General features: G+C 47.1%; 1 protein-coding gene across 11 annotated transcripts in view; it reads left to right on the forward strand.

The window, feature by feature from the left end:
* Positions 1 to 25,064, forward strand: part of PBX1 (PBX homeobox 1) — a 239,105-nt gene that overhangs the window by 93,931 nt on the left and 120,110 nt on the right. For 3 of the 11 annotated variants that reach the window (XM_045026010.1, XM_045026007.1, XM_045026006.1), the window contains exon 2: positions 22,499 to 22,574. The exons of 7 other annotated variants lie outside the window; for them this stretch is intronic. In XM_045026010.1, the coding sequence (XP_044881945.1) occupies positions 22,532 to 22,574 (43 nt within the window). In that variant the 5' untranslated portion in view covers positions 22,499 to 22,531. Of the gene's footprint in view, positions 1 to 20,204; positions 20,321 to 22,498; positions 22,575 to 25,064 lie in introns of all 11 variants that reach the window. One more of the 11 variants, XM_045026003.1, reaches the window with a different exon arrangement.

A 25,064-nucleotide genomic window follows, 5' to 3' on the forward strand; every position in this document is an offset into this window, starting at 1 on the left:
CCCCAGTGTAAAGTTCCACCCTTCCGTTTTGGGGTGGGGTTTGTTCTCCCCATCTCCGACCTAGAGGGGTCTCTTGCACGCCACCTGATGTGGCCGCTGTGACTTAGGTTACGTCTATACTACCCGCCGATCCAGCGGGGTAGTAATTGATCTATTGGGGATCGATTTATCACGTCTCATCTAGACGCGATAAATCGATCCGCGAATCGACACCCGTACTCCACCTCGGCAGGAGGAGTAAGCAGCGTCGACGGGGGGGTACGGCAGTCGACTCGCCGCAGTGAGGATAGCCAGGTAAGTCGAACTAAGATACTTGGAGTCGCTGAAGTTGTGTATCTTAGCCCGATCCCCCCCACTAGTGTAGACCAGCCCTTAGGCTCCGCCAAGCCTCTTCACAATGCTGGGAGCTTAATCTGTGCCAGGAAAGTGCGTGTGAGCGGTTTTTTTGGGGGTGGGGAGAGAGACGGGTACAGTGAGTAAAGGGGAAGGTTGGCAGGGAGCACGGATCCAGGGGTGGGTGAAGTGGGTCAGTTAGGTGCTGGGTGGGATGCCGAGCATAGGAGAAGAGGGATTCGGGTAATGTGAAGAGGGAGGGGGCGGATGGGGGCTTTGACTGGAAAGTTGGGTGGAGAGTGAGATGTAAGGTTGGTGAGGGGGAAGGGGCACTGGATAAAGGAGGAGGAGGTGGGTGAGGAAAGAGATATAGGGGGAGATATTACCACATCCCTACCCTCTGCATTTCCCTTGCACTCAGCCAGCAGCAGTGTATCTAATGCAAATGGAGGAAAATGCAGTTTGTGGTAAGTGTCCCCTAATAAATAACCCCGGTGCCTTCTCCCCTATCAGCCAGTGACATCCTGCATTTCTCTTCCTCGCTGCACCAGCCCAAGACATTTAATGATGTAGTGCTCCTTATGGGATGTGATGTCCATGCTAAATATCTCCAGCCTCACAAAATGGTGGGAGCGGAGCCCCTTGCCCCCCCTTCTTTAAAAGATGTTGCGTTGAGTGTAGTCTCCCCCACTCACCAAAAAAAAAAAAAAAAAGCTTTACATCCAAATCCATCCACCCGCTAGTTCTCGGTCGCTGGAGGATTTCATTAACTGAATGAAGTAAAAAAAAATAATCAATTTCAGATGTTCCTAGTGTTTGTAGTAATGGTCTCTCTAACCATTCTGATTAGCCGAGTGAGATGGAATTTTTCTTTTAAATTACGGTGCGTTGACATTAAATATAGGCAAACTTTGTGTTGGGGGAAGGGGATCAGCTTTACATTCATCCTTGTCCTTCCCTTTGCCGTTCATCACTTGCTTCATCTTTCCATCCGCCCCCCCACTTCCCAATCATGCTGAAATCTCCAGCGAATTCTTTCGGCTCCCCAGCTGATTTTTTTTTTTTTTTAGTTTTTTAATGTTCCATTCCACGTTGCTAGCCCGTCCTTAGATTGGTGGTTTTATTTTAGGGCCAGGCTGTTTCTGGGAGTGGTTCGGTATCTCTTTTTTTTGAAATCTGCATTCAGATCAATAGTGAGAGACTGTGCATTTGGAAACAGGTTTGGTTTATTTCATTTCATTTTTGCCCTGCCCTCCTTCGATGGATCAGTATTTGCACGATTTGAATTCCCAGCTCAGTAGGGATCTTGTCAAAATGACTTGCTTGCCCATATGCCTTTACCTTTCCTTTCTTCCCCAGACCCTCTTGTACTTCCAAAGAATGAATAAATTAAGGCTCAGAGAAGCCCACAGTGGATTTTTCCATTATTAATTTTTCTTTTTATTTATTTTTCATGCATTTCCCCCTCCCACCTCTCTCTCCTTTTTTTCCTTTGGTCTCATTCTATATGTGAACATCTACATGTAGGTATAGATATTTCTCTCTTGTCATCTGCGTGTGTATACGCAGTATAGGAGCTGTTTGTACTTCTTCTTTTGATAAGCTGTCATCCTCCTGGCCCTGTGCAGGGATTTGATCAGCGTGATCTCTCGACCCCGTGGAAGACATTAAACACCCTCCCAGACCCTTTGCTCTGTCTCCATCTCTGAACCTTTCACTCTCCTTTAATGAGAATTTCTCCTAATTATTTCAGTGGCTGCAGCACAGGGACCGCAGTGTACTTAGATCTCGATACTGGGACGTGACTGTTATGCTGATAAAGGCAAGAGATCAATAATTTAGGCCCCAGCTTTAATGGCAGCACTGAACGCTTAAGTGTCTGCATTCAGGTTTCGTCCTGTAGGTTCCTGGAGTATTAATGATTTCCAGAGGAATTCCCCCCCCCCTTTTTTTTCTTGGGCTGCCATTGCTTTTGTCATATGCCCCGCATCTTTGAAAATCACTTTTTTTTTTTATTTCCTCCACACTTCTTTTTCCATCCATGTAGCTTTCAAGTTGCCCCTGAATTGCCCTTATAAGATTCATCTGGTTATGTTCTCGCACGTCTAAAAGCGGGTGGGGGGGGAGTAGGAGGGGGGAATCTCTCTCTTGCTTTCTGTCTCGCTTTGTAGACCAGACAGATCTGCCCTGCTTAGAAGCTGAACAGCAAAGCTAGGTATGGATCATATGTACGTAGCATAGATTTATAACAATCCACTGATAGGGTATGTTACATGTATGTCATATAAATATAGATTATAGTCATATAATCAGCGTTGCAATGCCTAATTGATTTAGGAGTCTAAATCTTATCTTAAAAATCTGGGCCCAAATCCTTACAGATGAAACATACCCTAATGAGCTGGGCCAAGGGTGTACCGCCTGTAGAGCTTCCACATTCCTTGCACGCAGTGGAGGCAGGAACTGGGGTCAGGCCAGGCAATCAACTGTTTGATGCTAGCTACACATCCCCAGTCAGGGACAGTAGCTGTAATTGCAGCTTGTGGCTGGAGCAGCGGTTGTGGAAGGAGGAGTTGCATGCATTTCTTGCCCAAGTGCTGAGGTGAGAGGGGTAAATTCCCTCCCTTATTCGTGCAAATCCCCATTTAGTCGCAGTTTGCATTTGCAACAGGCAGGAAGCACGGCTGGGTGCAGCTGGGTTGTCTTGCATCCCGCAATGTCCTGTTAGCATGCAAACCCTTGCCAATTGCAAACAAAGGGACTGGAAACAAGCACAGCTCTTCGAAATCTCCTCCCCTCCCGTGTATACCTGCCAAGACCTGAGGTCAGGCTCCACCTTGCCTCGCTCCAAGCCAGAATGGTTTAGAAACCAACAGCAGGCTGGGTTAGTGTTTGCTAAGGTGCCTGGCTCCGGCGCCAGTAGGCTGAGGAATATGGGCCCTGGCAGGTAGATAAGATGCCAAATTATTTTCAGATATTGTGTTTGCAAATGTCACTGTTATTTTTAAGTGCAGGCTTTTCAGCCTGGGGCAGGCATGGACAGCGGGCATTGGGCAGATGTGCGAGTTTGGGGGGGAATCCACTTCCCCATCACCAACCACTGACCCCTGGAGACTCTGAAGTGGCCTGTGTGGGGGAGAGAAAGGGAAGGATTTGTGCGGCACTCAATCCTCTGCTCTCAGTCGGTCAGGCCTCTCATATCCTGCCCCAGAGTTGCGCCTCACAACATGCTGTAAGGTGGATGTCCCTTCTGCTGCTTTAGGCTCCCCACACCCGGGCAGGGGCATGGAGCTGTCCCTTATTGAGCTGGGATCACTTGCCTGTTTAAAAAAAAATTACTAGATAGATGATTTTGCTATTTCTGTCTATCTCCCTGTGTCCTCACTGCTGCAGGAGACATATGCTGCTTTATAAGCCACCTGCCTCTGTGTACCCATCTGTAAAATGATGTCACGGGGTGGTGTGTGGCTGAGTGAATGGTTGTAATGTGCTCTGAAGTCCATGGGGTGTGTGGAGGAGGGTGAAGTAGTATTTTGGGGTAGGGAAGTGGAAGGGAATGGGAAATATTAGCCATCTGCCTTTCAAGTCAATCTGAGCCTTTTCTGCTTATTTCCAAGCAGTCTGCACTTGGGGATCAGGAAATATTTGATTGATTTGAAAGATACAATTGATAAAGGACATGGGGGGATGAAGACTCTCTGACCTGAGGACTCGAGGCATTTAGCCACTAGGAACCTGTGCTAGGAAATGCAGCTTCATGCACTGTCTGGTTAGTGCCAGGTTTATCCCCACCTTGATCGTGGGGAATGTACCTAGATTACTCTTCCCTAAACAGCTCTTCGGTGCCTTCTTCTGTAGGTTTGCTGCAGGGCATCTCTCCACTGCACAGTTCACTTGAGTTATAACTTGCATGCTGCCCCTTTTGAGTCCCGTCCACGCATGTGGACCCTTCACTCGAGGGTGGTGGTACTTTTATCTCGAGTTGGTAGCCCACTGGGATATAGGCCATAGCCTCAAGTTAGCACAACTTTTCGCCACCACTTTGTTAAATGTGGCCACAGGCTTGTGCCACTTGAGTGTGGCTAGTCCTCCAGTGCCTTCCCACAATTCCCCCACCGCTTGTACCCAGAGTTCACTGGGGAAAAATTCACAGAGCAGCTCAGCTTACTGTAGTGCAAAGAACCATGGGATATGCCCCTAAGAATCTTAGGGCTGGTCTACACTGGGGTGGGGTGGTCGATCTAAGATACACAGCTTCAGCTACATTATTCGCATAGCTGAAGTCGAAGTATCTTAGTTCAACTTACCTGGCCATCCTCACGGCGGCAAGTCGACTGCCGCGGCTCCCCCATCGACTCCGCCTACTCCTCCTGCTGAGGTGGAGTACGGGCGTCGATTCGGGAATTGATTTATCACGTCTAGACGAGATGTGATAAATCGATCCCCGATAGATCGATTACTACCCAGACATGGCTTTAGCATCATGCACGAGTGCACGTGTAGCCCCAGTGTGGATGAAGCAGCTCGCGGTTATTTCGTAGTGTGGCTGCTCTTATTTGAGCTAGGCTGATTCGAAAGGAGTTGCTTGAGTGTAGATAACAGGAGTTAACTCTGCGGTGAAGACAGACCCATTGGGGCTCTCTCCTCCTTTTCCCATCCCTGGCCACCCCCTCAGAGATCTAGGAAAGGCTGGTTGAGACCCCTGTATACCTGCCCTTTATAACCAAACTTCCCTTCCTTTTTTTCTTTTAAGCCAGATTTTAATCAAGTTTGTTATGGTGTGAAAAATCATGTCTACCCCCATGTGTCCTTCCCTGAATCCACTGAAAATCCGTTAGTCTCTGTTATGATCACATCAAAGTGATACACATGATGCAGGTTTCATTGGACACTGATTATCTTTTTTTTTTTTTTTAAAGGAACATTCTAACTATCAAAATAATATGTTTATAAAGCCTCTTCTTGTATGGTTGGTAACATCTGAGACTGAAATACCTTTGACAACCGGAGTTTGTTTCTCACCATTGATAGTCTGTCCTTTTCCTAGGGCTTTCTGCTTGGACAGGGAGGCCATCCCGGTCGGTTTCACTTCCTGGTTCTCTTGCAGTAGCCCAAGGCTGCTGCAAACCCAAATTCAAGGCGCGGGGTCCATGTTTCCTGTGTCTCTGTGCATTGCAGGTTCACTGTGCCCTGTTGGTGAACATTATTGCCAGTCTGAAAGTTTCCAGAAGCATGAGCTAGCCCCCTCAAATCGTTAAAATGAACAAATGTAGCTTCTTCTTGGTTTTGAGCCTTTTGGGTTCAAGTTCTTCTCCATAGCCATGAGAGATAGAAACATACTTTTAAAAATAATGGTAGCTGAGATTCTCACATGCTCCCAGGACTCTGGCAGCTGAGGTTTTAAGAAAATCCTCAAATGTCACAAGGCTTACACTAACATTAGGAGACCTGGTAACACTGCATAACATTTTCCCCGGCTACCAGCTCTGCACTCGCCCCCTGAAATCTGAGAGTCAAGCTGGGTTCTTTCCTTTTCATCATTGCTAGTTAAAGGTTTTGTTTCTTCAGCCTCTGATCTGCCCTCACGTACACCTGTGCAAACTTACAGCCTGCAGTACATTTGCACAGGTGTGATCGATTGGCGCTTAGTAAAGAGTCCTGGTCGATGCAGAATCCAGCTGGCTTTCTTCCCTCTGTTGGCTCTGCAGGCCTAACTATAAATTATTATCAACTTACTGTAGTTGTTGAAGTCAACAGACATAACTGAGTACATGCGCGAAGAACATCTGCCCAGTTAGATGGTGTCATTTTTACATAGATACTCTTTGGAGTTGCATTTTAAACAGATGTGTTTAAATGTCATACAACTATTTCCATGTTAAAAAAGAAATAAACTCGCCTGTGGTCCCGTAACTAGCTGTAGCATTCAGCAGTCTGGTGGGAGGGAATGGGAAACTAATTCTTGCATGGTGATGGAGCTTTGTCATCCTAGGGCTTATGGGCTGAAAGAGAGAACAGTGGGGTATCCAGCCCAAAGTCAGTATCTTCACTCATGCTGATAGTCACTCGCTTTCAACCTGTGAGGCTGAGTTCTTGCTTCATTCATTCTCCAACTGGTGTAAACTCTTACAATGAAATCCTTGGGGTCTGTTGAGCACCCTTAGATGTGTCCTCTACCATTTGAGGACTTGTGATTTGTGGCTCTCACAGGTAACCTTCTGTTTCCAAACTGGCCAACAGATGACCAACTAGCGTGACCTCCATGCTGTGCGGACTGCTGCCTGCGAGAGCAGTTTGTTGCACAGCTTGCCAAAGGAATAATTTCCTTAACAGGCCATAAATGGGGAGCAAGGAGAAGATTTCAGCAGGTATTCTTGTTCCGTGCTTTCTACTGGTGGTGAAAGGAGACATCGTTGGTTTGTCTTGTAGTGAATATGAAATGGAAGAACCCAGTATGGAGACAGCTCAGAGGCAGTGGACCAGCACAGCTAGGCAAACACCGATGAACTGTTTGCATGGTGTGAAATGTCAAAATATGATTTGACGCACAAAATAATCACAACCATTATGTGGTTGCTGACTTTCCAGCATAGGAAAGCTTGTGTGTGTGTGTGTGTGTGTGTGTGTGTCTGTTCTGCACCTGTGTATTCTGATACCATTGTCCAAGAGAAATGTTCTTTATCTGGGGGTAGTGTGGTACATACAGGGGGCCCAGTCAGTGATCATTGTGCTAGGCACTGGACCCGTGCATAACAAAAAGGACTGTCTTTGCCCTGAAGAGCTTACAAATCCCATGTGTTCTGGAGTCTAGTATCTGGCCGAGTTGTGCATAACTCTTGACTGTAGAGTTAGCCGGGTGTTATCCCCTACCCCCGCCCCTGTCAACACACACAGCCCTCTCACCCGAGCTGGGTGGTGCGCTCAAGCCAGGCTAGCTGGCTAGGCCAGGATGTGGGTTAGAGCTCACTTGGGCTGGTAACCCACCCACTTTGCAGTGAGGATGCAGTGCCCCTAGTCTTCCAATGGCTTCCCCCAGTTCTCCCTGTGTGGCCAGAAGGACAGACCAGTTCTCCCACAGTTCACTGAGAATTCACTAGAACTTACTGCAGCACAAAAAACTCATGGGATACGCCCCCCCCCCCCCCCCGAGACCTAGTGACATACTTGGGGAAGGCAGCACCAATGAGGACACTGTAAATTGAATGTATCTTTGCAATGTGGCTGCTTACACCTGGGCTGGGCTAGCTTGGGTGCTGCTTGTGCGAGTTGTGAAGATGTACTTTTGACGAGGGATGCTTGTGTTTCAGAGTGAATGATAGACCGTACGTCTAGACTACCCACCATATCGGTGGGTAGTGATAGAGTTTTCGGGGATCCATATATCGCGTCTCATCTAGACGCGATATATCGATTCCCGAACGCGCTCCCCTCGACTCCGGAACTCCACCGGAGCGAGCGGCGGTAGCGGAGTCGACACAGGGAGCCGCAGACGTCGATCCCGCGCGGTGAGCACGGGAGGTAAGTCGGAATAAGATACTTCGACTTCAGCTACAGTATTCCAGTAGCTGAAGTTGCGTATCATACATCGACACCCCCCCCCCCCCCGCAGTGTAGACCAGGCCTGAGAGAGGGACACAAATACACCGACTGTTTCCTGCTTTTGTTTTCCCCCTCAGCGTGGAGAAACAGGTTCTGTTCTAACCCCAAAACCAAATAGAGATGGATGGAAGGGCATATGGTTGGAAGTGCCACATCTGGTTCTTCATCTTCAGCATCTGGAGGCATCTCCTATCTAGCTCCTTCCATCCTGGAAAGTGCACAGCCCTTAATGAGTCAGAGAGTAATGGAGACCTTTAAACTGGAAGAGAGAACCCGTGCATTCTGTCGGGGCTAAGCATGCATGTGGTGTGTGGGAATGCCTGCTCTTCTTTGCAGGAGTTACGGTAGGGACACTAGCATGGCCTAGTGGAAAGAGACTTCTACACTAGGGTTGGAAGAGTCTGAAGGTCTGTGATCATGCACTAGGAAGTGTGTGAGGAGGAGAGAGAGAGGGGGGGCAGGTCTGAATTTCTAAAGGGTGTTACCCAGTGAGTTGCTATCATCTTAGTATGTTTGATTTTTTTCTGGGTCGCCAGCCTTTTAGAACTATGTTCTGCAGCATTAACTCATGATGAAAAATATGTTGCTATGTTCTGGTGTCGTCCTTCTCTGCTGCTGTAACCTCCGACCCCAAAACATGGCCACTGTGGGAATACCTTCTACCAGCCTTGAAAGAATTTGGGGGCCCTGTGGCTTGCAGGACCTGGTATTGCTACAAAATTGAATGCCTCCAGAACAATCAAGCAAGGCTGAAATCCTGGAGGGTGTTAGCCCCTGCTTCAGCAAACCACTTAACCACATGCATGACTTTAAGCACATGAATACCCCCGTAGAAGTCAATGGGACTATTCATGTCCTTAAGTGCTTTGTTGATTCGTAGCCCTGAGCTGTAGCATAAGTTCTATTTTAAACCTTTTTCTAGGCATTGATTATTTTTAAAACATCCTTTTTATTCTAAAACAAGCAGGTATTGAGATAGATAGTTCTGCTGTGTCTACAGCATTCCCACAAAGCACTTTCATCGTATTACCTGCCTTTATATTTAAAAAAACCCAAATGCAGGTGGTAGGCTGAGAACTATAGAAGAGGCCTTGAGATCTCTCATTTTTTAAGTTCAGCACTGTTCCCTGTGAGCAGGGTATCACAAGTGTTTTGTTAAGAGCAAAACAATTCTAATGATACAAGTAAACACTTCAGGGATGCTGTCAAGAGAACAATCACATACCAGGATGGTCTGGGTGAAATTCCATTGAACTTGCAGTGGGCTGCACCCATTTATTCCAGCACTCTGTTCTGTTGTCCTTTTTAAGTAGCCTTGTAAGTAAACCCCAGCACTATAGGTTGTTAACATTGGCAGAATTTAACAATACAATATTTTTTATTCACCATTTATGCAGTTTGTTTACTCTTTGCTCTTCCCTCAGTTTGGACAATGAAATTAGAGTGGTTAGTTTTACTTTGTTTATAGTCAATTTCATTTTCCATTTCTCATGGATTAGCATTAGGTTGTTGCTTTTGGGTTCTCAGTGCTGCAGTTTAAATCTGCCTCCTAACCATCCCAGAAAACCTGTTTTGAGTGTTGCTACTATAAAAACATTTATAGCAGGAACTCCTATCCCTTTTAACACAAAAATATAGATTTGGAACTTAAGATATAAAATGTATATATGCCACAAGTTCATCTTATACTATGCCAGCAGAAAGAAGTGTCCTGCTCAAAGATCTTATCTAGGCCCTGATTCAGCACATCACTCAGCACATGCTTAACTTTAAGCACACGAGTGTCCCCATTGAGTCCAAAATTGTGAAACCTATATATGCTTGCAAACCCTCACTCTGTTTGCTCTGATTGTGTGTTATATCCCTTTCCCCCAACTTGTACCTGTCTTGTCTATTTAGCTCTTTGGGGAAGGGCCGGTTTCTTATTTTGTTTGTAAAGTGAGCAGCACAAATGGGCCCTGAGGCTGGATCTCTAGATGCTACTGTAATACAAATAATAATTTGTGCTCTCTAGGAAATCAGTCTCTCTGAGCAAGGACACCAAACAGCCCTCTTCTTTTACATGTGTCTAAGGCCCTCGTTACTGTGATATTTGAGAATTTCATGAGCTTTAATGTATTTATTCTCCCAACACCTTTACAAAGAAGGGAAGTGCTATTATCTAGAGACAACGAGAGACCAAGTAACTTATACAAAGTCACATCAGGACTTGAACAAAGGTCTCAGGAGTCCCAGGCTGGCAACCTAGCTGCTGGACCCATATTTCCATCCCATAGCCCTTCAGCTGGCTCTCTGAAGGGCAGGATTAAGGCACAGTAGGGGGAGGCCTGATGGAAGTTGGTATTGTTGCCTCGCTTCTCCATGGGCAGCCATTCCAGCACATTTCACCAGCAAAAAGCGTGTGTATGTGTGTTCTATACCTGATGGGGATCTAGTACGGTCTGCCCCAAATCTTGTCTGCATGGCATCGGCTGGAATTTAGAGGAATTCAGGAATAAACCATCTGGACACCAGTGCCTAATGCAGTTGATGCTGCCGAGCATGCTGTGGTAACCGTGTTGCCTGCTGCCTGTCCTGCTGGGAAACCAGCACTGCCACGCTGGGTGTGCAGCTCAGAGGTGGTGGGAGTGGAGATCCCTCGAGCAAGAAGAACGTTGGTCACTCCTCTTTCTACGATGGTAGCGCCCAAAGGACTCCAGTCTGGATCCAAGGCCTATTTACAGGCACCTGTGGAAATGTGGCCCTGTCACAAAGAACCCACAGTCTGAACAGGGACGGCAGCACAGAAGTAGGATCTCCGAAACACACGTCGTCTTAGTAACATGGGGTTTTAAATGTTGGTTGCCCTCAAATCCTCCACCGCCCTGCCCTTGTGTCCTTCCACCCCATCTACCCTACCCATCTCTATTTGAAACAGATATTGTAGCGTTCTGTTTTGTGTGTCTCCCTGCGTCTCCTCCCATGGTCACTATAACCCCAATCTGTGCCCCATTGACTGAGCATCGCGGCAGTGTGGTTAGTTAGGGGTTCTGCTGATGCCATGGGAGGGAGGGGTTCTAGATGCATCTGGAGTTCTCTCTGACCCCTGTGGGTCGGGTCAGGGTGGGATCGCTCTGGGCCAGATCCTCAGCTGGGGTAAATGGGCAGGGCTCAACTGAAGTCAGTGCTGACAGTTTTAGCCTTCTGTCTGTAATGGTGCTCCTGGTGGAGTTTTTTTAAGCACATCTTAATCAGTAACTCACAGACTTGCCTGGGCATTAGGGTTAGCCATGCCCAATAGTGCCAACCCCAAACATTAAAAACAATCCTGAAATCATAAGACTCTGCAAAACCTATTCTTTTCTTTCTCCCTGGTCTCCCAGGCTTTTAGGGAGCGCATGAGTCCCGTTTTTGGGGTCTTTCTCTGCAACCGTAAGGCCGATCAACTTCCTTTTCTTTTTAAAGGAAGCTGAGATTTTTCCCATATTCACAGGACTCCAGGAGCTGGGGCTTTAGGAAAAATACTATAATGAGATTCACAGTAAAATTGCAGAGGCTGGCAACATTGCATACCAGTGAGCGTATCTACATTATAAATGGATGAGGGCAGTAATTCATCAAACTCATTTGCTGCTAAGGGGGTCTGTGAAGGGGTAGGAACAAAATAGTGCGTGTCTGGACTTGACCGAACCCCCTCGCTCCCTCATCTCTCCTCTGCACATGTGTTTCCATATCAAATTCACCCTTCTAGACACAGGAAATTAAAAACAAACATGCACCTTGTTCCTGGTTTTAATCAGGGAAGGCTGAACCAGTCTCCCTTACAGTATATTTCTGACGAGGCCAGAGGCAAGATATTGGCTGAGCTTTTTGAGATTTGCCTGAGTCTGATTTATTTATAGAACACCACAGATGCATGTAGCGCTGAGCAGATGAAAAGGACAGGGACGTGTTCTGAGGACCTTGCACTTTAAATGAGACAAAAACCAGCAAGAGAGGGGTTAAAGACCTGGACTGAGACTCACAAGATCTGGGTTTAATTCCTGGTTCTGCCACAGACTCTCCGTGTGACCATGGTCAAGTCATTTTGACCCAGGGGTCTTAGGTACCTAAATACCTCTGAGGATCTGGGCCTTTATCCTTCTTTTCCCTATCTTTAACATGGTAATAATGATCCTTCCTCTTTGCCATCTTTTGTCTGTTACAGATTATAAAATCTTCAGGGCAGAGACCTTCTCGTACTTAGTGCAGCACCTAGCACATCAGGGCCATGTCCTTGGTTAGAGCCTCTATACCATAAAAAATAACAAGCGAGGAATGGCAATGAACAAAGTGCTGGGGAGAGGACGCTGGATCCATGAGGGTGACCCCAGTGTAAGATTCAGGATATGTTTGTTCCATGCACTTCTTGGTACTTCTACCTTGTTCTCGTTTTTCAATTGGGGGCAGCGTCTGGAATGAGGGGGGATGTGGGGCTGGGAGATGGAAGGAGAGGGAGATTGCATGGCCCATAGGGTCAGTGAGGTGGATACGTTGGATGTAGAGCTTGGAGTGAGAAAGGTTGCTTCTGGGAGAAGAAGTCCAAGAGACCAGCTAGGGCAGGAATATGAAACATGGCCCACGCCTTGGGTGTGGCCTGCTTGATGTATTTATGTGGCTGTTTGTTTAGCTGCTGTTCTGAAGCTTGCCTGAGTCTGCAGACAGCCTGACACAGCCTTGCAATACCTACGCAGGTATTGTCCTCATGGAAGGAAAACTAGTCACAAGGTCCTCAGACTCGCTGAACCATGGGCTCAAGTCTGGTCAGAGGCAGCAGTTTAAGTTCAGATGAGTCTTTGAAAACAAAGGCCATGCCTGCCCTGTGTAGAGAGTGATACCCTGGCATGCTGTGGGTCATTGGCCAAAACTTCACCACCCTTCCTCAGACAACTATTGGGCTGCCACTCTGCGTGCCTTAGAGCTGGCTGCATGTCCATGAAGTCTTCTGGGATCTTTCAGGGTGTGTCGTTATTGTTTGTTTGTGTTGTATGGTGCCTCCCAGAGGCCCGTGGCGCTTGGTGCTGTACGGACACACTGAGAGACGGTCACTTACAATTGAAACAGAGAAAGCAGACAAGGGAGAGAGGATGGATTACCCCATTTGTACACCTGGGAAATCGAGGCACGGAAGGATGAAGTGACTTGTCCAGGGGGTCACAGAGGGCATTAGTGGCAGAACTGGGAGTTGACTGCAAAACTCTGGAGACCCAGGCCAGTGCTTCCCCGGTATCAGTATAGAAATGGAAAGGATCGTTACTGTGAGTGTCAATAGTCCGTTTCAATTAGTACGTCCTGGAAGGAAATGAAACAGCTGGCCCTTCTGCCTACACCTTCCTCCGTCTCCCTCCAGAGGTGGGTGGTGTCAGTCTCTCCTCGGCCGCTCACCTTGACTGTCAAGCCCCACCTCCCCGTGTCGGCACAGGCTGACGTGTGGCGGGTTTGGGCCCCGGCCACGGTTCCTCTACCGGCCTCAAATGTGCTGAGCCAGGGATGAATGATTGGGACTTTCCAAAGTGTTTAAACACCAAAATTGAAATTAATGTCCCCTCATTGCTGGCTAGGCTGACAATACATTACAGCGAACACCTTCCCAAAGTGAAATGAATGTTTGTTTATCCTCATGAAATATACATCAAAACATGTTGGGGGAAGAGGCCCTTAATGAGCGAATGGGCCGGGTTTCCATTAATTCCAGGCTGGGAGCGGGCACCGAGCGGTTTGCTTCCCTCGCTTATTTTGATGGTATTTTGAGGCTAACCTGTCCACAGCTGTGTATCTAGAGCATTAATATGGGTTTAATGAAAATGCCGGTTGATCTGTCCAAAGATATTGATGAGTGTTCCACGGTCATATTAATCATCTCATCGGAGGAGGAAATGAAAGGGATAGCTGAGCTGGGCTGTGTCAGGTGCCACTCCAAATGGGAGAGCGTGGAGGGAGAAAGCTGAATTTTTTGTTTTGTTTTTGTGGTTTTGTTTGGTTGTTTTACCCTCCCCTCCCTGGGCTGGCTGGCCCGGCCCGGTGTTTAACATTAAAATCATTACAGTTCTGCCAATAAATCCATTACAGTTATGTATATTGAGAGGGCTAACGATCCGTCGACAATATTCTCCCATTGATTTTCATTCGTGTCGAATCAGTGCCCTGGTTTTAATCTGTTCCGGGGTGGGTTTTTTTTTTTTTTTTTTTTTTTTTTTTTAGCATTAGCAGTAATGCAGCATGCACTCTCTCTGGTGATACGGTTCTCCCTAAGTGCCGAATGTTTCTTGATAGGAACAAGCTACATTTCTTTATGGCTTATGGCAAACTGCCTTGATTACTTCTACTGTTGTACCCATTATGTGAATTAAATATGTATTCAGTTGCATGCTGCTTGCGATGTTATTGCAGGGTGACATATGGTACCGACTCAATTAGAATGGAAACTAGCATTAGATAACCCTTCTGATTACATGCATTCCGACCCATTCCTCAGTCTGGCTGCTGCTGCTGCGCCTGCTCTCCCGTTATCTGCAGGCCATGGGCTTCATTATCGGTTATCATCACTGCCACGCCAGAGGTGGGCTGTGGGTGGGAGTGTGACAGGAGGGGACTGCGTGAGAGAGAGCGAGAACGTGCGTTGTGCATCGTTTTTTGGCTCTGAATGAATGATGAGAAGCCGCCGCCTTTCCCATCCTCTTCCTTTTGAGCAGACCTAGCAAGATGGGAACAAAACCTCTGTGCTTCTCTTTCGCCATCAGCAGTGCCTGGATTTGGAGACTGAGGCTGAAGGAGTGAGAGACTCCCATGTGGTACTGGAAAGTCCCCCACGCCGATGCTCCAAATAGTAACGCTGCTGCCGTGGAACGCTTGCTGTACTTCCAGGCTCTTCTCTGTGTCATTTCCCCCCCTAACGGTTTATTGTGGTGAGAGGAGGCTCTGTTAGGGCTCACTGTGCTTGGGCATGTTTTCAAAGCACCCCAGCCCACGTTGGGGTGAGTGAGCTACCCCAAAGGGGGCGGCAGGAAGTGCCGAATTTAGTTTATGCCGTATTTGGCCTTTGATTTTGTGTGCGAAATTGTATGAAGCCTTTTGTGAGTTAAGGAAATTAAATAAATGGAGATTTTTAAGATGAAGCAAATGCTATGTGAGAAACATTACGTACGAATGTAAGAACGGCCATACTGGGTCAGACCAAAGGTCCACCTAGCCCAGTATCCTTTCTTCCAACAGTGGCCAATGCCAGGTGCCCCAGAGGGAATGAACAGGACAGGTAATCATCAAGTGATCCATCCCCTGTCACCCATTCCCAGCTTCTGGCAAACAGAGACTAGGGACACCATCCCTGGCTAATAGCCATCGATGGACCTATCCTCCCGGAACTTATCTAGTTCTTTTTTTACCTTACCTAGTTCTCTTGGCCTTAACAACATCCTCTGGCAAGGACTTCCACAGGTTGACTGTGTGTTGTGTGAAGAAATAATTGCTTTTGTTTGTTTTAAATGTTGGAAGCTTCAGAGGGATTTTCAGTTCTTTTCGGTCATTACAGAGTGACACATACAGCTAATGATAGGGATGAAGGGCCAGAGAGCGCGCGCACACACACACTCACTCTCTCACTGACTGACTGACTGCAGTTATGAGGTCTGGTCAAGTATATGTCCTGAGTCCTACAACCGCTGCAGCTAGGAATGAGTCTCCTACATTTCATCTGCTAAAGGCCTTTGATTTTGGAGTTGAAGAACCCCACCTATGAACACTTGAGTCCTAAGTGGTCAATTACACCCAAGCTATTGGGCAGACTGGCATAGATAAAATAAGAACGCTCCCTTCCCAATTTCCTCCACTCCCAAAGAACCTTTGCTCAAAACTCAGACCAAACCCAGACTCTGTTTGGAAGCTGGAAGAGGTTGGAGTTTTCCATTGACTATAACAGGGGTTCTCAAACTGGGGGTCGGGATCCCTCAGGGGGTCACGAGGTTATTACATGGAGGGTCAGGAGCTGTCAACCTTCACCCTAAACCCCGCTTTACCTCCAGCATTTATAATGGTGTTAAATATATATAAATTGTGTTTAATTGAGAAGGGGGGTCGCACTCAGAGGCTTGCTGTGTGAAAGGGGTCACCAGTAAAAAAGTTTGAGAGCCACTGGGCTATAATTTCTGTATATCCCTGGAGTCCATGTAGGCCCAGAGGCAGAAGTGCTGCTTGCTAATCTTGTGATAGAATTTGCCTTATTGAATTCTCAAAGGAACAAATCAGAGAGCTGGCTATTTCCAAGAAGCACCCAAACTTTAGAGCCAATTGAAAAATGGGTCCAAATTTTCATGAAAACATTGACACAAATTTTGTCACTTGTTTTGGATCAAAATTTGACAGTCACCTCATAGATGTTTGCCCATCACTAGATGCTAATGGCTGGTAGAGGTGAATGGAAAAGTTTGTTTACCATATAATAGTACTTGTGTGGGTTGAATTGATCAGTGTGTAAATAACATTGATCATGGAATTAGCCATGTCTGTGAATTATCTGCCAGCCAATCCTGATTTCAGCGAATGGATTCACTAGCAGTATTTGCCTAATCGTTTATGCAAACAAGTTTCAGCATATGGGTTGTTTGCAAATTTTTCTCTTCAGCTGTTTGCTATTGATTTGTGTGTTGTCATTGCTGACCCAAGTCACACGATCCTGTATCTGCTCTCTGATTGGATGAAGGAAAAGGCTGAACAGGTGAATAATAAAGAACAAATAATGCCCTTCCCAGTGTGAATTTTTGGATGAATAATTGTTTTTCTTTAGATTTGTGAAATTGCTGGGATCTGTGTCATGACCTTTTTCATGTATACACAATGAATGTGTGAATAACAACTACGACCTCAGAAGTAAGAGAGAACCAAGCTCTGGCTTTTTAAAGAAAATATTCAGAAATCACTTTGTCGTTTACAGCCAGTTTAAGTTATTACTCTTCTCCCTTATTTTTATTTCACTCTTTGCACTTTCATAGCACATTCCTGCACCATGCTTTACGTGCATTAACTCTGGCATCATACCTGAAGACTAGTAAGCATTATTCCTGCTTTTGTAGCTAGGGAAGCTGCATAGCAGAAAGAAATTAAGCTGCTTGCCAAAGGTAGCACAGTGATTCTGTGGCAAAGGGGGCCAGGATTTCACCCAAGGGAATCTTGACTCTTACTACTATTCTCTTCAGTGTGCCAACCTGTTTATAATGAAAATCACATCTGAGCAGGGCTCCCCCCTCCCTTTAGTAGGTGTGCCTACCCCTGCCATTCCATGCATGAGTGTGTAATATCCCTGTGGCAATTGATGAGGAGGTGGTACCCTGTGATCTGCCAGCTCTCTGTGGACCATGGGTAAGCACTGCAATGCCATGGATGGTCCACAGGCCACAGTGTGAGGCAAGCTGCTTCCGTTAGTTGTAGCTTATGGTAGCATTTAGGGGCTCCAGTCATGGACCAGGACCCCAGCGTGCCAGGTTCTGTACAAACAGAACAAAAAGGCTTTTCTCCGCCGAATGGCTAACAGCGTAACTAGGAGACAAAAGACAGCAGGTGGCTACAACAAACAACCTCCCCCCTAGGCAAAGCTCTCAAAATACCTTACAAACCTGAATCAGGCCTGACCATGCCTCCAATAGAAGGGAAAACCTTAAACAACTATAGAATCCCACTCGAGTCAGACACCTTTTGTATAGACTGCAAATACAACTTATTTTCTAAATGAAAACTTCTGTCGATTGTTTTTTCTCCTTTACTTACCTGCCAAGACCAGAGTTCATGAGTTCAGCCTGAGGGAGTAGTATCATGTACTGCATGAACATGGCCCTTTCCTACATCTCTTGCATTGCTTTAGATGCTAGAATTGTCAACACTTGCAGAGGAAAGACAATTCCCAGGTCTTAGCAGGTAAGTAAACAAAGGAGAAACTGATTTTCAGATGTTATTTTAAAAGCATGTGCAGTATTTGTGATCTCCAGGTTGCCATGACTGTTCTGGTACTGGGCTGGGAAAGGGCACCATTAATTTGTTTTTAATGCAGGCTAGTTTCTAGTAAATGCAGTGCTGGTGACAGGACTTGGAGGAAGGCATTTGCTCTATCACAGATCCACAGCACCAGCTGCAGCTGGGCAAGCTTTTCCCTGGACTGTCCCCTGCTAATATGTCTTACCTCTGGCCTAGATGGACCACATCTAGGGGCGAGGGGAGTTCATTAGTGACTGCTCATATTGCCGTCTTCAAAGGGGGCCAGTTAATGCCAATGGTGAATGGTGGGTTTTATGAGGTGGGTACCTGCCCCACTCCTGAATGAGTTGAATTACCAACTGAGGAGACAACCTGCTGCTAACCAAGGCTCAGTTGAATTAGTGCCCTAGAAAGTCCTCTAAGCCTGCGTTTGCTGGGCCATTTTGAGCTCTGTTGCAAACTCTTGAGAAGTGGTTTCTCAGAGCCTTTCTCCCACCAGTATGTGGCAGCTGGAGTGGTCTCCGGCTAGGGTGTTAAAACCATGTCAGTTCTGCTGGGTTGGAAAGGGACCCAATTTTCTCGATTCAAGAATTTTTGCAATTTGTTAATGGGAACCTTTCTGGTGCACATTATCAAAATGCTCCTCAAGGCTGTTCAGTGAATGCAAAACCAGTTTGCTAATCAATTCAGATTAAAAATACAAGTCACAAAAAAAGGTTTGGAAAACAAACAGTGCCTAAAAATCTGACCGTTTTTCATACGATTTTTCATTTTAAAAGACGTAAAAAATCTGGTTTATTTTTTTTTCCAACCAGCTCTGTTTCTCCTATGCCCTAGTCACTGCAGCCTGTGCGCGTTTAACCTTTGTTAACTTATCATGGGTATAAATCCTTTGGCTTAGGTAGTAAAGGCATTTATGCTTTTAGACGGAGTGGTCCCATGTCCAGTCCCTTACAGTGGCGATCTATTTTGCAATTTGTGGCTAGGCTCTGATTGGATATTTATAGTCATGTTTTAAATGGAAAAAACCTCTTTCAATTAATTCAAAGCAGACTTGGCAGCAAGTGGGCTGTCACCCGGTCTCCTGGGCATTCCTCGTTTGTGCCCTGACTTCTGATGCTGACCAGCCATGTGACATGGGTAGTACTGAGCCCAGTCCTCATCTAGTCCTGGTTGAATCCAGCCACAGCTCTGATTCGCTCTCTCAAAGGGAAAGTCCAGATTTCAACATTGAGACTTTAAAAAGAGTGAAAGGAGGCAGAAGAGACCCAGGGGCTCCTAAGCTGCTAGGCAGAGTGGATTATGTAAGTGGATTAGTGATTTCTGATGAGGGGGCGTATAGAGAGCAGATCAGTTTTACCCTCGCTGGTTACTGCTCTAAGAATAGAGAGCTGTTGTGGGTCTCCCGGGGTTCCCCTGGGGTGGGGGCGATTTGAATCCAAGCCATTATTGACAAGTGCCGAGCCGACAAGGGCGTACATGAAGGGAAGGTAACGGATGTTGTGCATAAGCTCCCTGTCACACTGATTCTAGTTTCACTGACGTGCTCAGGACTTGCCCATCTACATCTCCACTGGAGGTCTGGCTCCTCACAAGGCCCTTCCTCCTGCCTGTGTCCCCCAGACATCCCATCCTGCATGTCTGGCTGCCAGCTCCTGCACAAGGCTGAAACACACCCTCAGCCAATTATAAAGTAAAAACGTATAAATAGATATTTTAAAAATAAACGCTGTCTCCTTCTTTCCCACTGAGCAGATCTCAGATGGTAATGACTTTCAAGCACTACCAGGCTGCAGGGGAACGGAACAAGCAACCTAGCTGAGAAGTGAGAGGCTCAAAATCCCAGTTATCTAGTCCCTTCCATGAACAATTGGACCGGCCAAAGCCCTGGAGACGTATTTTAGAGAACAAGCCTCCATTGCCCACGGATTGGCTAAATAATGTAACAGGTCTCTTATGTCTCTCACTGCTCTGACCCTTTCCCTTATGGCTGTGCTGGTGGTGCTCCATAGGTCAGGCTGGTTAATATGCTTTGCATCGTGAAATGAGTTCTGCTTCTCTGTGCACTGATGCTGGTCTGAAAGCCAGTCCAAGTTCAATCCCAAGTCTATCAGGGAGCATCTGCCCTAGCTTTCCAGCCAAAGTGAACAGCCAATGCTGCTGCTCTGTCACCTTGGATGGCTGCGCCTCTTCTTTTCAGAAAACCCCTCCTTGACTCACCTGAGCTCCTCTCACCTCCCCATGGAGGGAGGCGCGACTTCAGAAACTGCTAGCAACTCCCCTTGTCACTGCAGCATGCTTAAAGCCCCAGCCTGCATCGCTGGCACCAGTCCCTGGCTTGACCAGGAAGAGACCGGAGTGGCTGCCTGAAGTAGGACTGATGCCCCCAGGGAAGCAGCAAGCCAGGAAGGTAGGCTTGCAGTAAGTAACTACTTGGCTTTCTTCTCTCGCTCTGGTTCCCATCAGAACAATGGACTCTGCAAACAGCTGGGAGGCTGGCCCCTGCACCTGCCCTTGGCCGGAGAGGTGGTTGTATTTCTGGAATGACCCTGTAGCCCAAAGAGAAGCACTTTGGCCGCCTTTGCCGGCGCCATGGCTCATCTGGCAGGTGAAAGGTCCAGTGAATTCCCTTCCCTTGCCTCCCGCCAGGCCGCTGGGTCAATGAAATAACAGAGCAGGGTCGGAGGGAAAAGGGGGACAGCAACTCTTTGTCTGAATCGGGAACACCACGCAGATCACTCGACGTCTGGCTAGCGTTTGTTCTGCTGAGAGGGAAAACCCCCTCTCCCTCCCCCATGCTCCCTCCCCCCCGTAATAAAATAAAGCCCCCAGCAGAAAGGAAGCTGCGATGCTGTCGTCCCCGGCGTTGATGTTATTTATTTTCCTCAGTTGCTGCTCTGGAAGCCCGGAGTTGACAGAGCGGTTTTGTAGAATAGAAACATTATAGACTGTTACTGTCAGAGTGTTAAATGTGATGGATAGAGAAATACAGGAGAGGGAGGGGACTTTATACTAGCCATGTCTGGGAGCCTGGGTGCTCATGGGAAAATAAACCAGCCGCATATAAGAAATGAATGAGGTAATGTGGCGGGAGGTAATGGGCTCTTGCTACACACTGGAACAGAGATGCTCATTACAGGGTGGACTTAACCCTCGGTGGTCTGGTTTCCCGCTGCACGTTGTGGGCAGGGAGGGTGTTTTGTGTTGGGATTTGTTGTTGTTTTTTTGGGAGAGTGCTAGTGAGCCACTGGGGAATGGATTTCTCTTGAATAACGCTATGCTAGCAGCCTGGAGACTTGTGAAAGCAGGCTCTCCTGGCGCTAAGAGATAGGAGTGTACTGTGATTGCTGATTTAGTGACAAAAAGAGTTGAGCCATCATTGGTTATTGAACCGAGGGACTTGTTTGGAAGTCACAGTAGCAGCAGCATACATGTCTATAGCCTGTTTTAATGTCTTGTGCTCTGTATGTGATGTATGTGTACATACAAATGCATGCATCTGGTAAATTAAACTTGTTTTATATACTGATACATTTTACACAGAGATGGGCCCAAACCAAAATCTAGGATCCAAATGCCCCCATCTCTTTTATTTAATAAATCTGCATCTTTATATTATGCCCACCCATGAGAATTGCTTCCCCCTCTTCTAACATGCAGCCACTTCTAGGGTGTAAGGCAGCAATTACCTGGCAGTGCACAGCAACGCTATACCCAACCCTTTCAGGCTGGAAGTGAAGAAGCAGTCGATATCCAAGGGAAACTTCAGGGAGTGTTTACGGAGCAGGATGTAATTAACAGAAGTGGAGTCAATATCCCAACCTGTTGCCAATGGCACAGTTCATATAAAAAAATCCCAGGAGAGATGGCCAAGACTTGTGTATCCCATCCAAGTTGTTGTGAACAAGTTTAGCTGTGACGATCTGACATCCTGAAGTGGCATGGCTGCTGGCAGCTCAAACAGAATGGCAGGTGACCGTATTGGGTGATTTCTTGTGTGCACGTTTCCTGACCACCAAGATTGCTGAGGGGTGTGTACGTCTGTGGGGCGTGAGGGCGTTTCAGTCACTCTCAATGTTTCAGAAGGATATAGCTCTGTGTTGGTATAACCCGAGACAAAGTCTCAGCTTCCCAGAAAACGAGAATAGAGGGGAGCAGATATAAAACTGGAGTTCCAATACTGAGTCTAGATCTCGCAGCTTCCCAGGAACCTGAGTCATGCACTTCATGTACGTGTATTTTTCCCATCAGAAAGTGAATGCATATTACAGTGTTGCTTGCACTCGATCTCCCTCCTTGACTGATGGATACACTTGCCAGTGCGCTGCGTTTTAGGTAGCCCAGTCTGGAGCAACCTTCTCTAGTTTAGTTAATATTAGCTCCAAGATGTTATAGGTTTGCAGAGCAGGAGATTGGAAGCCAGGACTCCTGGGTTCTATTCCTGGGTCTGTCACCAGCTTTTTTGCCTCAATTTCCCTGCCAGTACAAGGGGAATAATAATGAAGACCTACTCCCCAAGGGTGTCGAGACTTAATTGAAAGTTACTTTGGTAGCTCCTTTAATCCGAGTGTTTGTTTTTTTTTAAAAGATCAGGAGCCCTCCTTTTGACCCCCCGGCATGCATGTTTCCCTGGCAGTCAAGCCCCCTGTGGAGCACAGCAGAAGGTAGGTGGGATGGGACATCCATTCCTATGGCACCAAAAACTTTATTCCGAATCCGTTACTGATGCTACTTGCAACTGGTGATGAAGTGTAATCCTTCCTCGCAGCGGTACAAAGGCAATCCGGCCATGCTCTTTGGGATCTCCCAGTGGCCTTTGGCGTGGGGGGTTGGCTGTAAATCTAAATCTCTTGGCTATGCATGCAGTGAGAGGGAGGGATGGGGTAACTGCAGTGGCATTAGCCATTTCAAGTGTTGCCTGCCAGCTGTGGCCCTTGGGGTGCTTGCTCCTGTGCCTCTGGGAGGTAGCTGTAATCCTTTGGAAATCTACTCATTCCTTAAGGGGCTGTGAAGTGGGAACTAACTGATGTCAAAGTTTTGGAAGTGGCAGTAGAGGGTGCTGTGCAGGGAAAGAGGAGTCGTCTCCAGCTGCTGGGTGGTGGGGCTGAGTCACATGGGTGGGGCAAACCTGATACAAGCCACCTCCTCTTGGGCAGCTCCCTCTCTCCTCCCCTGCCGTGACTTGCTTCCCCCTGCAGTCAGCTGCTGGCTGCTACTGTGAGCTGGCCAGCGGCTGAGAGGGAGTGGGGAAGAGCTAGGGTGGGGCAAACGAGGGGGCCAGCCTGGCAGCTGGGTGAGGCAGCAGTAGCATGGCATTGCCCCTCGTTTGAAGAGGTGGTGGCGGGAGGCGGGGACCTTCGTCTGGCCCTCGGCAGAAGAGGGTAGGCCAGGGAGATGGGAGGGGATGGAGGCATGGGGGTCCTGCTGAGCTGCGATGGAGAGCTAATTGGGCCAGTACCCAAGGACACCCAAGCTTCAGCGAGGGCCAGCAACTGAGTGCTTAAGCTACCTAGTGAGTCTGAAAGTTAATTTCCATGGGAACATGGGAATGGCCATTGTCTGGTCAGACGAGGGTCCATCTAGTTCAGTGTTTCCAACAACAGCCAGTACCACCTGCTGCAAGCAGGGCCGGCTCTAGGTTTTTTGCCGCCCTAAGCAAAAACCAAAAAAAACAAAAAACCCCTCCAAGGGCGCAACTGCCGCAGCAAAAAAAAAGGGTGGCCGGAATGCCACCCCAAGCACGTGCTTGATTTGCTGGTGCCTAGAGCTGGTCCTGGCTACAAGAAACCCCATAGTGGACAATAACCTCCCCACAGGGGAAGTGATCCCTTCCTGACCCTCCTGGTTTATGCCCTGAAGCATGAGTGTTTGCAGCTCTCTTAATTTTTATCCTGTCGAATGCAACTGTGGGCGTTCCCACCATCTGTATAAATATCTCATCCTCTTTTGAATCCTGCTAAAGGTTTGGTTGTCTCCTCAGCCTCTGCTCATGTGGAAGGCTTCCCATAGCTCCAATCGCTGTCATTGCCCTTCTCTGAACTGCCTCTCTTCAACCTACATCCTCCTGGGAGTGGATTTTGTGTTCCATGTGCAGGTGTCCTGTGGATTTCTGTAATGGCGTTATAATTATTTTTTGTCTTCTGGAAGAGATGTGTTAGTCAAACAAGTGATTGGGTGCAATACAGGGGTAACCAGGTGAAATTAGCTGGCCTGTGTTAGACAGGAAGTCAGATTAGATGGTACATTGGTCCCTCCTGGCTTTAAAATCTAGGACTCTTTCCTTCTCCTTATACTTCCTAGCATTTTGTTTGCTTTCTCTGACTGCCACTGTGTGTTAAGCAGAGATTTCAGGTACAGGCAATATGTATGGAGTAGTTCAATCTATCTCTTCCAGAACATGCTACCTGGCCTTTATCAACACTAAATGTCATTTGCTATCATGCTGCCAATTCACTTTGCTTGGTCAGGAGGTCCTCTCGGCTTTTTCAGGTCTGGACTACCCTAAATAATTCTGTATTCTCTGCAAAAATCTGTACTCTCTGTCAGATTTTTATCACTGCTCACCCCCTTTTCCAGATCATGAATACATCCGTTAAACACCGCTAGCCCTAGCATAGAACCTTGGGGCACCCACTTCCCTGTTAACCTTTGCCATATTGAACATTGATAATTTATTCCCACTTTTCACTGTCTCTTAGCTGCTTTCTAATCCATGACAGCACTTAACTACTCACCCTCTGGCCACTTAAATTTCTTTAATAGCCTTTTGTGAGGGATCTTGTCAAAGGTTTTTTGAGAACCAAATAAATGATGCCCCAGCTATTTTCCTTCGTCTACTGTGAGGTTGACACACTCAGAGTTCTAATAGAGTAGCGGGCCATGGTTTTCCTTTATGGTAGCTGTGCTGGTTAGTCCCTGTGATATCCCAGTCAGCTAGATGTTTCATTGTTCTCTCATGATCATTTCAGCCAGTTTAGCTGGTACTGAAGTGAGGCCCAGTGGCCTGTGATCCTGTGGCTCTCCCCAGCCTTTTTTAAACATAGTGACACTTGCTACTCTTTCCAAACAATAGTTGACAAGTCAGTGCGCTTTTTTGCTAGCAGCTCAACCCCTTCATTCTTACGTTCCTTCAGAACTCTGGGGCAGATCCCGTC

The sequence above is a fragment of the Mauremys mutica genome, chromosome 8 (genome assembly GCF_020497125.1).
Source record: "Mauremys mutica isolate MM-2020 ecotype Southern chromosome 8, ASM2049712v1, whole genome shotgun sequence".
NCBI lineage: Eukaryota > Metazoa > Chordata > Testudines > Geoemydidae > Mauremys > Mauremys mutica.